We start from the raw sequence: 17678 nt of genomic DNA, 5'->3' as shown, positions 1-17678 counted from the left end.
TGTTTATTCCCCGGGGAGGCTATCCTTAGACCTTTGAGCTACTCTAGTGTGTTGGCATCATTTCATATAAAAAAAATCAAGTTCCTGCAAGAAAATATGTCTTTTGTCCAACTTTGCAATTCATTTTGTTTAATTTGGCGTTAACAAATGACCCTTGTTTTTTACACAACCTTTCATTGATGTTTTAACTAAACATGAAAGATTTTCAGCTTCAAATGGGAAAAGCTTACAAGAATGGAATTTCAGCAGGGACAGCTTACTGGTTTTTACAAATTTGAATTTGATTTTCATTCCAAATACAAACCAAACCTTCACCATTTGAATCTAGATATATAAAATCAGTTTATCAATTTCGAATTACAAACAATGAACCATTTGCTTGTCCAGTTTATGTTTCAGCCTTGCAGCAGTTCAGAAAACAGGGGATTTGAGCTTCCAAATGATGTCAAATGCAAAAACATAAAATCATGAAGCATGTTCATAACATTTTTTCCTTAAAAACTCTTTAATACTATCTCAAATTTTCAGCTCATTTGAGAGAAAATCTTATATATATTTTTTAATTTGTATGTTTCGGTTAAATCAAACAAAACATAATCACTTGCAATAAAAGAACATTCAGATGGGAAAACAAATTAAATTATTTTATTGAAATGTATCAAATATCAATCATTTGTCAATTTATTCATATCATAGTACTTGCATTCATCTTATTTTTATTATAGTTATATTTATGTAATGCCATTAGTTTATTTGAATGTTCATGTCACTCTTCTCTCCACGAACATATCGACAGCCATGCCGACTATTCTTTTCAGGATTATCTGAATCCGAATCGCTCGATTCCATGAGAAGCCCTTTCAAACACCTTCTTCTTACTCGAGGCTCATAAGCAACCTGTTTGGAAGGTGTAACTTCAAACTGCATCTTCTTTGCATCAAAAGTTTCTTTTTTTTCGCGCAATTTTGACGATTCTTCTTCTTTGAGACCTTTAGGAAACGTGAATTGGACGCCCGGGTCCCTTTTCGACACGGAACTGTTGAAGACAATCGAGTTGTTGATGCTTTGTACATTACTATTGATTAAAGTTCTCATAATTGGCCCTTCATGATCATCTTCTTTTGCCTTTGTCTCTTTCACATGTTGTGCTTTGGATTTGTTTTCGGTATGATTCTCTTCTCTTTGGTAACCCCTATGAATGTGCATGGCTTCTTTCGCAGAATCCGAACCGAGTTGCATTGATGCACCTCTGTTTTCCCCGGCTAAGGTTATGACGGTTACTTGTTTTCCTTCTATTGGATACTTTGGATTGTCTAGACCAGATTTCTTGACGAGGCTAGAATTGTTATCCTCTTTTATTTCGTTTTTCATGGGATGTATTCGATCTCCACCGCCGTTGGTTGAAGTTATCTTATGATTTGATTCCCGCACGATCTTGATTATATCATGTGTTGCAGCTACTAATGTTTTGTCGGCTTCTTGTGGCAACTTTTCCGTTTTTGTTATTGTCTCTGGCTCGGGTTTTGGTTGTGTTGTTTTTGTCTCCGACTTTGGTGAAGAAGTTTTCGGGTTTGTAGTTTCTTGTGGGACAAGTAACATGGGTTCTTTGGTTGTAGAAGATGTGGAGATTGAAGACTTAGGGTTTATGGTATCCGGTGAAGAAGTTGGTGGGTTTCTGGTTTCTTGTGGAACAAGTAACGCAGGTTCTTTGGTTGTAGAAGATTCCGATTTTTGTGCAACGTCCGATGTGGAGATTGAAGACTTAGGGTTTAGGGTATCCGGTGAAGAATTAGTTGACGGGTTTGTGGTTTCTTGTGGAACAAGTAAGGCAGGTTCTTTGGTTGTAGAAGATTCCGGTTTTTGTGCAATGTTGGATGTGGAGATTGAAGACTTAGGGTTTAGTGTCTCCTGTGAAGAATTTGTCGGGTTTTTGGTTTCTTGTGGAACAAGTAATGCGGGTTCTTTGGTTGTAAAAGATTTTGTTTTTTGTGCGAGATCGGATACGGAGATCGAAGACTCATCCGACGTCGGGGTAGGGTTTAGGATATCCGGTGAAGAAATTGCTGGCTTTGTAGTTTCTTGTGGGACAAGTAACGTGGATTCTTTGGCTGCGGAAGATTCAGAGTCTTGGGTTGTTTGTTTGGATGTCTTTTCTTCCTCTAGCGGATGCTTTGGCGATGTCTTTATCTCAAACGTCGCTGATTTAGGTCCCGAAAGATCAGGTTTCATCGATGAAGGCTCGGGCTGAGAAGTTGACGTAGGCTTTGAACTTTCTTGTGAGGCAAGTTTCGAGGTTTCTTTGGAATTGTTTGTTGTTTTTGAGCCTTTTTCATCGTTGGTTGTAGAAGGTTCGGGTTTTTTGATTGAATCCAATTCTTGTGGGAGCTTTTTCGGTTCCACCTATGATGTCATTGTTAAAGAACAAAGTGTATAAAAAACAATAATAATATTGAATTTCAATGTATTACCTCGTTCTTGGTTTCCTTGGGAATATTCAAACCAGAAGCTGATCTAACGGGAGTTCGAGTGGTTGGGGGTTGAACCGATGGGCGAGACTGTGAAGGCGGTGGCGGTTGAGTTTGTCGGGTGGATTGACGCCTTATAGGAGGATTTGTTGTTTGATCCAAACCGGAAGTTGATCTAATGGGAGTTCGGGTGGTTGGGGGAGTCGAACCGGCTCCTCCCCATATGAACTTAAACCGTGATGGTTGTTGTCTTTGGTCTGCCATGAATGTGACTTGTGAGTAATAAATTGATGAATTTAGATGATTCGGTTATGGATCATAATATAACAAACATGTTGTACTATATGATGAATTAAGAAAGATAGATGGAGTAAAAGTAGGGTTTTTCTTGATACCTTTTGGAGAATATGTATTTACCTTCTTCTCTAAACCAATCGATTGACTAGATTAGATAGCTTAAGAAAAGAATATCTCTAACTTATTCAAGCAAACAAATTAAAGAGTAAGGGTGATCTCATATTATTTGAAATCAAATACTAATAGATAACAAATAATTTAAATTAAATCTATATATATATATAATGATGCTTAATTTTTAAAGTGTCCGGATTACCGGGTCGAAAGCTGTGGTTAATTTGGATATTTATGTTAGAGTAAATGGATACTTGGGTCGGATTGTGGGTTAACCCGCCCATTAACTTAAAACGGTTAAAAATAATTTTAAAAATGTTATTTGTAGGTTTTAAACTTGCAACCTAACAAAACAAGTACAACCCTTTAACCAACTATACTAACAACACTTTATATTTAAGATTCAACACCAAATTTGATAAACGCGAGACATTTTATCAATAAAAGTTCAAATTTTTAACTAACTAATCTATATATATATAATGATGCTTAATTTTTAAAGTGTCCAGATTGCCGAGTCGAGAGTTGTGATTAATTTGGATATTTATGTGAGAGTAAATGGATATTTGGGTCGAATTGTGAGTTGACCCGCCCATAAATTTAAAACGGTTAAAAATAAATTTAAAAATGTTATTTGTAGGTTTCAAATTTGCAATCTAACAAAACAAATACAACTCTTAACCAACTAGGCTAACAACACTTTATATTTAAGATTTAACACTAAATTTGATGAACGCGAGACATTTTAACAATAAAAGTTCAAATTTTTAACTAACTAATCTATATATATATATAATGATGCTTAATTTTTAAAGTGTTCGGATTGCCGGGTCGAGAGCTGTGGTTAATTTGGATATTTATGTTAGAGTAAATGGATACTTGGGTCGGATTGTGGGTTGACCCGCCCATAAACTTAAAATGGTTAAAAATAAATTTAAAAATGTTATTTGTAGGTTTCAAACTTACAACCTAACAAAACAAGTACAACCTTTAACCAACTAGGCTAACAACACTTTATAATTAAGATTCAACACCAAATTTGATGAACGCGAGACATTTTAACAATAAAAGTTCAAATTTTTAACTAACTCATCTATATATATATAATAATGCTTAATTTTTAAAGTTTTCGGATTGCTGGGTCGAGAACAGTGGTTAATTTGAATATTTATGTGAGAGTAAATGGATACTTTGGTCGAATTGTAAGTTGACCCGCCTATAAACTTAAAACGGTTAAAAATAAATTTAAAAATGTTTTTTTTTTTGTAGGTTTCGAACTTGCAATCTAACAAAACAAGTACAACTTTTAACCAAATTTGATTGAGACGTGGTTTGTCCAAGGATAATAGACCGGTATCATTTGAAAGTGGTTAAAGAAATATGAATCAAATATTTAATTGACCAAAGTGTGAGGTCACAATACTAATTATTAAAAAATATGAATCAAATATTTGATTAACAAAGTGAAGGTGTAAAGTCACGAAATGAGATTCATTCGGAAAAAATATGTGATGAAACATGTGAGAAAATAAGTTGTGTTTATCGAAGTGAATAAAATATGGAATAAGAGCATTATATTTTTTATTTTAATAATTTTAAAATATTAATGGAGATGCGGGGTATCGATCCCCGTACCTCTCGCATGCTAAGCGAGCGCTCTACCATCTGAGCTACATCCCCAATTTGTAATCTAAACAATTCCTTATATATATATTTTTCTAGTTTATAAAATAATATGATTTTCTTTTTAAATAATAATAAAATGTCAATGTATTAACCTTTCAATTCTTATTATTTATGAGTTAATAGCGATGTTTGAACTTAAGCAAGTTATTTGAGAAGAATAATTCTAAAATAATTATGTATTTTTAAAAGAAACATTTTTTTATTTAAATTATTGCAAAACATTATAAAGAAAAAAATAGATAGCTCTTCTCGCTAAACATTCTCAATTATATGTTTTAAGAAACAATATCATTTTAGTTCGAACAAATTCTTTCAAATTTGAAATTATTGATGAATGGATGAATTATATTACTTATTTAGCATTGGAGATTAAGTTTATTAAGATATGGTATTACAAACAAATTAATAAGTTGTCATCGAATATTTTCTAAGTACATCGATTTTCAATTTTCTAAATCCTAACTTGTCATGTGTGTTTTGTAATCTCAAAGTTGTAAGTGTTTTGATTCTGGTGATCATATGTATTAATGATCTTTATTAATATTTGGATAAGATTAGGATAAATTATTACATCTAATTATGTCTAAACTGAACTTTAAAAAAGATTATGAAATTTTTTTCATTTTGTTCGAATTTTACAATTAATTAGATGAATTAATTTTATCCATTTAAAAAATATTAAGGAAGTGGATTAAAATCTCTGCTATTCAATCATTGGTATTTTTTTATTTATTTTTTCTGTAAAGAACGTAATTTTTCTCCAATTATTTATCAAAATGAAATGAAACAATAAATTTCCAAATATCTAACCTGTAAAAATAATTAATTTATTAAATAAATAAAAAAAATAGTTTTAGATTTCACCGTAGATAGACTTTCACAACTAATTCATTTGAATTAAATTGAAAACTATTACTTTAAGATTTTACTGTAGATAATTTCATAGTATTCTATTCTACATGGATGATTTTTATTATTATTATATTACAAATAGTTTTAATGTTATCCAAAATAAAATTAATTTTAACTAATATAAATAGTCTCTTATTAAAATTAATAGTAATATATTTCTTCAAAACATAATAATAATAACTATGAAATACACAAGTATAATATATATATATAATAAATATATATATATATATATATATATATTTGTTTATATAATTGGCTCATTGAAAACGGCCAGCTGGGACGTTTTTGTTTTTTTTAATCTATTTAAAAATTATATTTTTACTATATCTTATTAAAGCGTTGATTTAGATGATATATATACTTTAATTATATATATTTATAAATTTAATATAATTTGTTATTCAGCTTCACTCCACCCCAACTCTGGGTGTTTCCAAACATGGTCAATTCTTCAAAATGATGTTTTAGTCAATTATCGATCAAATAAAAAAATCGCTTATTTCGACTTGATTCAACTCCTTTAACATCTAGTCAAATTAAAATTTACCTTCTTAATATGTCATTACAAGAAATGTGTCAATAACTACATATATTTTAACCAAATGAACTTATATAATGAATATTTTGTCTATTGAGAAATTTTAGGCGATTTTTTTATATTGCCTTTTCCTACTTATATTCCAACATTTCATTTGTAAAAAAAATTATTGACCAAAGATATTTCGGTGAGATTCAACTTAGGTTACTGCTACTATTTAAAAAAAAAAAAAAAAAAAAAAAAAAAAAAAAAAAAAGATAGTTTGTTTGTCATGTTACAATTAAAATTAGGATTTATCTAGTTTTAATTATTAACACTATCACTTTTTAAATTTTTTAATAAAACGGTGTTACACCGCTTTCCTAAAAAAAAACTTATATTTTACTGAGAATTTTCCACCTCAAAATTTAAGGAATTTTCATTTCATAATTTGTGATATGTCTTTCATAGTGTACAATAATATTATTTCTTATGAACATAAATATTTAACTCTTTTTAAAAAAAACTTAATATTAATAATTTAAATTTAAATTAGAATTGAAATTAAATTCAAATCATGTTATTTTATCGTTTTAATTCCACTCTTTTTAGTTTTGAATTATAATTTTCAATATTTTCTTATGTTCAGACAAAATATATTATTATTTTATCATTTAACCTGATTAAATTGTATAAATGTTGAACCAATATCTTTTTTATTTATTTACTAAGTTAATATTTGAACCAAATTTTTTTTTAATTTATGAAGTTCACGTGTAACCGATATTTTATTTTCTTGAATTTAGAAATTTAACATGTGAAATCGGTATTCTATTTTTGAATTTAGAAAGTTAGCGGGTTGAATCGAGATTTTTTTTGCTTAACAAGAATCGAACCATAAACAAAAAATTTGACAATTAGTTATTCTAAGTCAAATCAATATTTTAATAATATTAAAACCCTAAGAAATACCTTTTGTATCGGATTTTGGGAAAAAGCTCGAGGTTCCTAAAATTTTAACATCGATTTGCGTGTCAGGAATTTTCTTATAATATTAAAACGATTTTTAAATTTTCCTTCACTGCTTTTGAAATTAATTAAAATAATTAATTCCGGGGTTCAATTTTAAATAACCTGGGAATTCGCAATAATCAAATCACAATTTAATTTTTAGAAATCCGTTGGTTTAAATTAATTAAACATATTTAATTTAAAAGATTATTTATTTTGAAACAGAGTCGCCGATTGATTTTTAAAAATCAATAAAAGTTGGCATATATGTATAAACGTATTGGTCAGAGCTTCTTTTAGTTCGTAGTTTGGTGATACTCGAGAAAGAGCTTTCGCGCTTCATCCTCTGTACCCGTTTTAAAACGGTCTTTACTTATAAAATTGGCTTTTGAAAATTGGTTATATCATGTTTTATTTTTACCGATTATTCTTTGTACGTTATTTAAAATATTGTAATAACAATATTTAAATGTTGGTACATGTTGCTGATGTCGTTGACTTAGGGGAAAGACCTAAAGAACATCAGTCATTTTTAAATGCATTAGGATTTAAACATAAATCCCAAACAAGCCTTTATCGAAATATTTTGTAGAAATATCTCAAAAATATTTTATAATTATTTTCTAACTTTCTAGGATTTTTAAAAAATAATTTGAAGTCCCAAAATTACAAAAATAATTTTGGATTTTGAAATTGGAACCAAACAGGCCTTAGGACCGGAGTCCTAGGCCTTGGGTTTATTTTTGTGGGTCGGGGTCTAAAAACCCTTAGTCCAAGTTGAGGAGCCTCTCGTTCGAGGCTCGGGATCTTCGTTCGGAGTGTCGTAGTCTCTTGGTCTAGGTGCTAAGGACTCTCGGTCCTAGGCTAAGATCCTCGGTCTCGGTATACAAACCCACCAGTCTTGGGTTAGCTTTGAGCTAAGTTCTTTGGTCTCGGGTTTAGGGAGTTTTGGTCCTGAGTTTGGACCTCTCGGTTCTGAATGTAAGAATCATCGGTGGCACCTCTTGGTCCTAGATTAAGAACATCGGTCAGACCTCTCGGTCGTAGGTCAAGAACATCGGTCGAACCTTTTGGTCTTGTTGATATTCTCGGTCATAGGTCTCGGTCATAGATTCGAATTTCTCGGTCAAGGCTAACAAGCATCGGTGCTCAAGAACACAAAAGTGCAGTTTTTACAAAGTTTATTTAAGCTCGGATTCTTTGATCCAAGAGCTTAGGTAGCTTCACAAGGCTCTTAAGAACATGTTGATCATCATCTTAAGGTATCAATCAATTTGGATGATGATTCAATCATTCAAAACAGTTTGTGATCAAAATTTTGATTTTTGATTTTAAAGTTGTTTTGAGGAGAAAAGAGTTATCCAATAACTCTCATATCTCATATATTTAATTGGTACCAAAACAAGAACACTAACTATTCGTTTTGACCAAATCAAAAACTCAAAATTTCAATTATTATAAAAAATTTGATTTTGATCAAACATGATCGAGATGGATCAAACATGATCCAAAAAGTTGCCGAACATGATTACAATCATGTTGAGAAGCTTTCTGAGCTGTGATTCAAGAGAATTAACTTAAGAAAATCAAATATGTTTTTTTATTTTTAAATTCAAATTTGGGTTTTTCTGTTTTAGGTTGATTGATTGTTTCTAATTTATCCAGAAAGTTCATAAATAATCTCAAGAATGATTTCCAACCATAAAACACCATAAACGACAAGCATACAAACTTATGCAATTTAAAATAAAAAGAAAATCAAATTCAAATTGTAAATATGAATTAGAGAGTGATTGGAACATTACCAAGGATTGGAGAAGACTCATTGATCCTTAAGGAAAATTTTTGGATGCTCAAATCCAAGTTTTAAGGCCTTGATTAAAAAATTGAAAAATCCGAAAGTTTGAAGCATTAATAGCGGATTTTTGATTTTCTTCGATTTGAAGGTGGATAGTGGATTTCTTGGTTTCGGGATGACTTCAGGGATGTATTTATAGTATCCATGAGTCGGTGGAAGCTTTAAGTGGACTAAATCAGCCAAAATTCATTAATGACATTTTGATTGTTCTTTCGACCAATTGATGATATAGGGATGAATCACCCCTATGGAAATAATAGAAATAATCACTGAAGTAGGGTGATCATTTCAGCTTTTATATCAGCCGAAAATGTAGACTATTGACTGAGTTCCAAGTTTGTAAAATCAAAGACGGATTTTCATCCTTATCCTCACGGTGTCACGATGAGAAAGACGATCGGAGGCTAAAACGGCGTCATTTTGCACGCGTTTGGCGTTCCGTCAGTGATTCGTCCAAGCAACGTTGCGTCTAGACGTTTTGTTAACGACCTGGCTAACGGGCGTTAACTGATTAGGTGAGACGCGTGCGCGCTCTTCCTTGATTACAACCGACTACGCGAAGTGTTCTAAGGCGTTGGATGAGGCTTTGATGCTCATCCAGCGGACGCGATTTTAACTGTAGTCATCTCACAGGATTTCAGCTAAACTTTATTATAGATTTAATTCTTATTTTAAAACCTTAAAGATTTGTATGAAATTGGTTTTTCTTTCAACTTTTTACTTCAATTTTGATTTTTTTTAAATACATAAAATATTAAAATAAATATGGCATATATTTTACTAATTTATTTTTTTTTATTTTTTTTTATATTTTTAGGGTTAAATAAATAATTATGAAAATGAAATGAGGTACCTCATTTCATCCTAAATTATTTATTTTAATTTTTAAATTTTTTAAAATTATTTTATGTTAAATGTGTACAACATTTGTCCCAAATATAAATTTTTTTTTTTTTGACTATTTTCCTTAATGAATTAGGCTTTAATTATTACAACAATTAGTATAATTAATTATTTTAATTGAGTTTTGGCCTTAAGTTAATTATTTTGATTTTATTTATTCATAAATAAATTAAAATAATTATTTTAATTTTATAAATTGATATATAAATTTTAGTGCTTACAAATATAGATAATATATATTTAAAATAATTTTATTATAATTTTTTCAAACATAAAAATTAGAATTGAATTACCGTTTTACAATTTTTCAAACATAATATTGGAATTGCAATTTATAAAATTAAAATTCTAATATCAAATCCAATTACAATTTCACATATCCAAACAGACCTTAAATATTTTTTTCATCAATTTATCTCATAATCTTTTTTTCTTTACTATCAATATCATTTCTTTCTTGCAATTTAAAAATTATTTATATACATCAAGTATTCTTACATGTCAATGTAAACTCAAAATAAATAAAGTATTTTCTTAAACATATTTTTGGACAACCTTATTATTTTAATTATATAGTTATGATTGATGACAGGCTTTGGAAAAATTAAAGCTAATTATTTTATTATGTACGTGCAAACCACACATTACTTGTGATGCTTAAAGAATATTAAAAAAGATTTACCTAGAAAATAATAATTATAGTAATAATAATTGAATGACTATTAAATCATACTTTATTTTATAAACTGAGTACATTCTTTAATTTTCATGTCAATATAAATATAAGAATTTTATTTTCATTGATGAAAACAATCATATATTTTGATAAAATAAAAATTAAGTTGTCTTATTTTTTAATATGGCGATTATATTTCTTTATGATTCTTTTACTAATAAAACAAAATTAACTTGTAAGATTAGCCATATTTAATTATAATGTAATCAATAATGATTTTTTATTAAAAAAACTGATAAGTTATTAGTCGAAAAGATTTAAGTGGAAATTTGGTAGTGTATCGTATGACCAATTATTGATGCATTAATTATAGGTCTCAATATGATAATCTCAATTTAAAACATTTAGATTTTTTTTACTTATTTTTTCTTTTTTTGAGAAAAATACTTATTTTTTCTTTGATATTATTTTGTAAAATTGATTAATTTAGAGATAATTGGCATTTTTTTCTTAAACTTTATTTCAATTCTTCTATTGTTCTTTAATTAAATAATATCTAATTGTATTACATATTTTAGCAAAAACAAATTGAAATACATTTGTCACTAATTTAAAAGTTAATACAGTTAATAAATATATTTAATTTTCTTTTCTAATTTAAATATTTTTTAGCTTTTCTTTCCAATTTTATTTATTTTATTAAACCTTTTCATTTCATTGTTTTTTATTTTAGTCTTTTATTTAGTCATATATATTTTTTAAATAATATAATTGTTTTTTTCTATTAAACAATAAAATTAATTATTATTTTAATCTAATGATAATATCATAATATTATAATATTTTGTATAAAAAAAAAAAGGTATAACTATAATAATATTATAAATTAAAATAATAAATATTTACCAATTATTTAAATGTATCAAAATATAGTGTTGAATAAAAAAAAATTGTTTTTATTTTAAAATCTTAATATATATGTGGATATATATTTACTTATTTGTTATATGTTATGAATTTATTATATATATATATATATATATATATATATATATTCATAAATATATATAATTAATAATTTTAAAGCATCAATATTTCTTCTTAAAATTTTGATTTAAATGTTTCATAATTTAGACCAATTTTGAGTGTATCATTCAATAATAATAAAAATGAGGGGAGGGATGACAAATGAGGGCCTCGGCCAAGTAAGATGATATAAAGTTTCATTATTGAAAGAATACATTATCTTATAATTTAAAAAAGTAATTCAAATAAGAACTAAGTCTTAACAAAATATTCAAAGAAGGCCTAAGCTTAATGTTTTGAATTGACAATTAAAATATTTTTTTATAGTTTATTAATTTTGATGACACTACATTTATGTATGTTCTCAATTTTAATAATTTTATGGCATGACATTTTTTATTATATATAAAAAAAGAAATTCATTTTATTAAATTGATACAAATAAATGTTTCTAGAACATTAAAAAAATATATATTATTATTAGTTAGGTGTCTTTGGCACATGATAGCTATAGACCAGATCATCCTAAGTAGTAGCGATTAAATTAATTTTTAAAAGGAATTACATTATATTTTTTTTCTTTCTAATAGAGGTATGATGGGGTGGATATATTCCAAAATATATTTTAGAAATGAAATTGAATTTGTAGAAGAAAGAATGGTTGATAAATTATTTTGGAAACAATTTCTTTCATCAAATATTTGATTCAAATATTTATTTAAATAAAATAATATTTTAAAACTCAAAATAGTTTGATAAAACGTTCTTTAGAATGATTACAAATAAATAAATATATTAAATTAATATAACTTAATTAAACATATAATTTACTAATAATTTTCCGTCTAAACTTAACTTTAGTTCCAGAATTTGTTTTAAACATTTAATTTTAAGTCTCATTTTAAATAGTAATACAAATTTATCTATTACTTATGAGAATATGTTTGTATTATTATTAAAAAATAATAATTTAAAAATGAGAATATAAATTAATAATACTCACTCCAACTTAAATAATATTTTAATTTTTGATATATTAGATATTAACTCTTTATCACTTAAACTTTCCTAAATTATTGTTATAACTGATTTAATTTATATTATTTAGAATTAATTTAAAATAAAATATGACTTAATCAACTATCATTCTTCAATTTATATTACAAATTAATGCTAAAGTATCAAACTATTCTTTATTTATTTTTATTATATGAAATTAAATTATATTATTCAAATAATTATTTTTACATTAAACTAACTTTTAAAAAAAATCACATAAAAATCAAATTCATTGATCAAAAACTTAATTTATTTTAAATAAAAGTATTCAAATAATTTTAGTATTTAACATCTTAAAATATTATTAAAAATAAAATAATAAAAGTTTAGAATTTTAATTGATAATATTTTTACATAAACTTGTTGGGATAAATTATTTAGAAGTAAATCAGAATTTTAAAAAGATCTCTCACCTTCTGCCCATACATTCAATAGAATAATTAAATATAGAACTATTTAAAATAATTAAGTTGAACAATAATTTGAGTTATTTAAAATTAATTAATATCCTCTTATCTTTTCATAAAATATATATATAATCTAAAAAGTTATTAAAAATTATATATTTTCATCCTTTAATATATAATCACATTGTTATATAAATAAAAATAAAAATAAAATTACTTTTAACTTTTTTAACTTTACAGTTTTTAAAAGTAAATATAATCATAATGATTGTAATTTTGATTTATATTTGTTCTACTTTTTTAATATAAGTATATTTTATATTAAATATAAATAAAATTAATAAATTAATTTAATAATGAATAATTTAAACTAATTAAATTCCAACAATAGTTTGAGTGATTTGAAATTAATTAATATCCTCTTATCTTCTCATGAAAACAAAATTTTAAATCTTAAATTTTTATTTTGACAAAAAAAAAAATTGTTTCTTTTTTTTTATCCTTTAATATAATCACACTTTAATATAAATAAAAATCAAATTACTTTAATTTTGTAACTTTACAGTTTTCAAAAGTGAATAAATTTTGTAACTTTACAGTTTTCAAAAGTGAAATATGATTATATGATGATTGTAATTTTAAATTATTTTTTAATGTAATTAAACTTTTTCACTTTAAAATTTGGAAAGTAATAAATATGGGTTTCAAAAAATAAAGTTTATCCCTCCCTTATCTATACACATCATTATTAACAGGTGGATTGAGAAGGGAATTAGGAGAGACTAATGACAGAGTGTATTTAGTCTATAGAGAGAAGGAGAGAAATTCTTAAGCTTTCAAAAAAACCCATCAAAAATAATCTCAATTTCTTCAAGTTTGGATCATAGAGCTCAACATAGAGTTGAGCTAATATGAGTTTCAGAGATGAGAGTAGTGATGATGGAAGAGGAGACCTCAAGAAGCCATTTCTTCATACAGGAAGTTGGTATCGAATGGGTTCAAGGCAATCAAGCATGATGGGATCGGGTAACTCGATTCGAGACGGTGCAATCTCTGTCGTTGCCTGTGTTATGATCGTCGCTTTGGGTCCAATCCAGTTTGGCTTCACCGTGAGTTACATTTCTAAATTTCCTTTCTTTTATCATTCATAAACGAGAAAGTCAAATTGTGTTCTGGGTTTTTGAATTTCACTAGGGTTTTGCTTAATTCATGTTTTGGGTATTATAGGCTGGTTATTCATCGCCTACACAATCTGCCATCATAAAGGATCTCAAACTTTCGGTTTCTGAGGTTTGAAATTCTAAAAAATTTGAATCCATTAATCTTTCCATGCCTAAATGACTAAACTTTATTGTCTTAGTTCTCATGGTTTGGTTCTTTATGCAACGTGGGAGCAATGGTTGGTGCAATCGCCAGCGGTCAGATTTCTGAATACATAGGGCGAAAAGGGGTATACTATATACTACATATATACTTTAGGATAAACAATATGATTTCTGTTCATATTCTTATTAAATGATTGTTGCAGTCTTTGATGATTGCAGCCATTCCAAACATCATTGGTTGGCTTTCCATTTCATTTGCTAAAGTGAGTGTTTCTTACTTAATCAATTTCATCAGCCAGTCCAAACATATCATCTACTCACGATTATAGTTTTTTCGGTTAGGACTCTTCCTTTTTGTACATGGGACGGTTGTTGGAGGGATTTGGCGTTGGAATAATCTCTTATACGGTAAATAAAACACAATTCAATGCATAGAAGATATCATTTTGCAATGAAGAAAAGAATGTAAATTAAAGTTTTATATTTGTTAGGTGCCGGTTTACATAGCTGAAATAGCTCCACAGAGCATGAGAGGGGCTCTCGGTTCAGTTAATCAGGTTAGCTTCTTTCTTCTCACGACTTTTGATTGTCTGTCTGTTGTATGTGTGTTCTTCAATCTTTATACCCATTGATGTTGTCTTTTAGCTGTCTGTCACAATCGGGATAATGCTTGCTTATTTGCTGGGCCTTTTTCTTCATTGGAGGGTACTAGCAGTTCTTGGTAAAGTGTTTGTCCTTGAAAAATAAACTATGCGAGTTAACAATGGATAAGAGAGGATGTTTAATTTTCTTTTTTGTTTATTTTTCGCAGGAACTTTGCCATGTTTAATACTCATACCTGCGCTATTCTTCATTCCAGAATCTCCTCGGTGGCTGGTGAGATTTGAAAAGCAATTTTGTGTGGTTTATTTATCCATTTTATGCTTTCCGGATTTGTAATGAAAAATTTGACATAAACATGCTAAGATGTTAATGACTGGTGATTTTGACGGGTTATTTATCCCTTTTATGCCTTTCTGGATTTTTAATGAAAACAAGTTGACAATAAACAGGCTAAGGTGGGAATGATGGAGGGTTTACTTTCATTATATGCTTTTGGGGATTTTTAAGGATTTTTATTTTTGTACATAAACAGGCTAAGATGAGAATGACTGATGATTTTAAAGGTTTAATTATGTATCTTAAGATTTTTAATGAATTTGTTTTTCGCATAAACAGGCTAAGATAAGGATAACTGATGATTTTGACTGTTTATTTATCCATCTTATGCTTTTGGGGATTTTTAATGAAAAATAATTGACATAAAAAAGCCTAAGATGAGAATGACCATTGATTTTGGCGATTTATTTTTCCAATTTTACACTTTTTAGGATATTTAATGAAAACAATTGGACATTAACAGGCTAAGATGGGAATGACTGATGATTTTGAAGCTTCTTTGCAAGTTCTTCGGGGATTTGATACTGATATCTCTGTCGAAGTAAATGAAATAAAGGTAAAGCATTTTCTTCAAAGCTATAATTTATTTGGACTTTTAATGCTGGTTTTTTCACATAGTATCATTTTAATTGGGCAGAGATCGGTTGCATCAACCAGCAGAAGGAGCACAGTTCGTTTCAGAGATCTCAAACAGAGAAGATATTGGTTTCCTCTCATGGTATTTTTTTCTTTCAAAATGTTTCATTAAGAAAAATAGGAAAAAATATGATCCGATATATATGTGGCATTTTTAGGTTGGAATCGGTTTGCTCATGCTACAACAGCTATCGGGTGTTAATGGTGTTCTGTTTTATTCCAGTACCATTTTCGCAGCTGCTGGTATGCACAAATTCCTTTACGTGACAGAATATTGTGGCCAACATCTAGTTTACTTTTGTTTTTTTCAAAAATATCAACTGCAAAACCATAATCCCAATAATCATTTTTCTCGTTCATATATAAGAACACCATTAAACATGTAAAATTTTACAGGAATTTCTTCAAGCAATGCTGCTACGTTTGGACTTGGTGCTGTCCAGGTAACTAACTATAGTCTATAAAGTTTGAATAACCCGGAAAAAAAAATCATTTTTTACTGTAGAAGTAGGTTTTAATGGTAGGTATGGATGAAATGGAAGTTTGATAGAAAAAATTTGGTTAATTTTCTGCTTGAAATGACAAATAAAATCTTATGCAAAAATAGGTTATCGCAACTGCAGTTTCTACTTGGTTGGTTGATAAGGCTGGTCGAAGAGTACTGCTTATAGTGAGTACAATTTCATACAAAAACGCATTCATTTTTTTATCATTTCATTTATTATGCTTAAAGTTGAAAACAAATAAAAGAAGATAATTTATGGATTTTATTTGTATTGTAGATCTCCTCCTCTATAATGATTTGCAGCCTCCTCCTTGTTTCAATTTCATTCTTTGTGAAGGTGAGCTTTCTAAACATTGGCTTCATTTTAATGATATTTCTTTCTTTTGCAAAAAACATATTTTTTGATGTAAAAGGTGGTTTATTTGGGTAAAATGATCAATATATCCTTAGTATTTGAGATTTTAAAGTATTATAAAAATAAAGTTTGATCGATGAGAATTGAGAACCACGCCAAAGAAGACCCTTAGTGTTACTTAATTAATGGGATTTTGATTTTAATGATCTTTTCTAATACCTTGATTCTTACTAATTACTTTCTAGGATCAAACTTCAAGTGGTACAACCCTGTATAACGTATTGAGCATTTTGTCAGTTGTTGGAGTAGTGGTATGCTGCATTCTTGTTGAATTTCTTTTGCTGAATTTTTTACATTTTTTTAGATTAAAACTTACTTTCTATCCACAGTGCATGATCATTGGTTTCTCTCTTGGAATGGGTCCTATCCCATGGGTTATTATGTCTGAGGTAAAAACTAACTTCTTCTTCTTCTTGTCTGGTTATTTTTTTCATTTTACGAGAGCGCGATAATTTTGTATTTCAGATCCTGCCTATCAATATTAAAGGCTTGGCTGGAAGTGTTGCTACATTAGGAAACTGGTTATTTGCTTGGGTGATAACAATGACAGCCAACTTGCTTTTACAATCAAGCAGTGGAGGTTAGTTACACTCTTTCTTTTTCTTTTTAACCTTTTTACTGATTTATGTCAATGGTTACGACGAGCTACTAAAACCCGTAAAAAAATCACTAATAATAACAGGAACGTTTCTTATATATGCGGTTATGAGCATTGGGGCATTGGTATTTACTGTTCTTTGGGTGCCTGAGACAAAAGGAAGGACTTTGGAAGAAATTCAGTGGTCTTTCAGATGATTTACTACATTTGTTGTAAATTTCAGTCTTTTGTTTGTCCATTTTTTTGGAAATTTTATTATATATACAATTAATTGATGAGAATATGGGTTTTGTGTGATTTGTTTGTAAAACAAATAAAAACTATTC

General features: G+C 28.1%; 2 protein-coding genes and 1 non-coding gene across 3 annotated transcripts; 1 reads left to right on the top strand and 2 right to left on the bottom strand.

The window, feature by feature from the left end:
* Nucleotides 1-623: 623 nt before the first annotated feature.
* LOC124923836 (proteoglycan 4) lies at nucleotides 624-2792 on the bottom strand. The gene is made up of 2 exons (XM_047463813.1): nucleotides 2469-2792; nucleotides 624-2400 (listed from the first exon to the last, which is right to left on the bottom strand). The coding sequence occupies exons 1-2, from the start codon at nucleotides 2727-2729 to the stop codon at nucleotides 745-747; spliced, it is 1917 nt and encodes a 638-aa protein (XP_047319769.1). The 5' UTR covers nucleotides 2730-2792; the 3' UTR covers nucleotides 624-744.
* Nucleotides 2793-4483: 1691 nt separating this feature from the next.
* Nucleotides 4484-4556, bottom strand: TRNAA-AGC. Its single transcript has one exon. It is a non-coding gene; the product is annotated as a tRNA-Ala (tRNA).
* Nucleotides 4557-13714: 9158 nt separating this feature from the next.
* LOC124925373 (sugar transporter ERD6-like 4) lies at nucleotides 13715-17644 on the top strand. The gene is made up of 18 exons (XM_047465356.1): nucleotides 13715-14043; nucleotides 14162-14224; nucleotides 14295-14384; nucleotides 14463-14522; nucleotides 14602-14667; nucleotides 14751-14816; nucleotides 14905-14980; nucleotides 15071-15135; nucleotides 15662-15754; nucleotides 15836-15916; nucleotides 15993-16077; nucleotides 16231-16277; nucleotides 16442-16504; nucleotides 16617-16676; nucleotides 16940-17005; nucleotides 17084-17143; nucleotides 17220-17334; nucleotides 17437-17644. Exons 1-18 carry the CDS (start codon nucleotides 13846-13848, stop codon nucleotides 17547-17549), a joined length of 1467 nt encoding a protein of 488 aa, XP_047321312.1. The 5' UTR covers nucleotides 13715-13845; the 3' UTR covers nucleotides 17550-17644.
* Nucleotides 17645-17678: the final 34 nt, after the last annotated feature.

Source organism: Impatiens glandulifera, chromosome 2, assembly GCF_907164915.1.
Source record: "Impatiens glandulifera chromosome 2, dImpGla2.1, whole genome shotgun sequence".
NCBI classification, from domain to species: domain Eukaryota; kingdom Viridiplantae; phylum Streptophyta; class Magnoliopsida; order Ericales; family Balsaminaceae; genus Impatiens; species Impatiens glandulifera.
Note: the sequence above shows the minus strand (reverse complement) of the source record. Positions and strands in the feature narration are given on the sequence as shown.

Excerpts from the sequence above, each read along its gene's own strand:
- LOC124923836 (XM_047463813.1), bottom strand. The coding sequence starts at position 2,729 with ATGGCAGACCAAAGACAACAACCATCACGGTTTAAGTTCATATGGGGA. Across the intron at positions 2,401-2,468 it reads CCAAGGAAACCAAGAACGAG|GTGGAACCGAAAAAGCTCCC; the intron begins GTAATACATTGA and ends ATGACATCATAG.
- LOC124925373 (XM_047465356.1), top strand. The coding sequence starts at position 13,846 with ATGAGTTTCAGAGATGAGAGTAGTGATGATGGAAGAGGAGACCTCAAG. Across the intron at positions 15,917-15,992 it reads GATATTGGTTTCCTCTCATG|GTTGGAATCGGTTTGCTCAT; the intron begins GTATTTTTTTCT and ends TGGCATTTTTAG. Across the intron at positions 16,677-16,939 it reads CAATTTCATTCTTTGTGAAG|GATCAAACTTCAAGTGGTAC; the intron begins GTGAGCTTTCTA and ends ATTACTTTCTAG.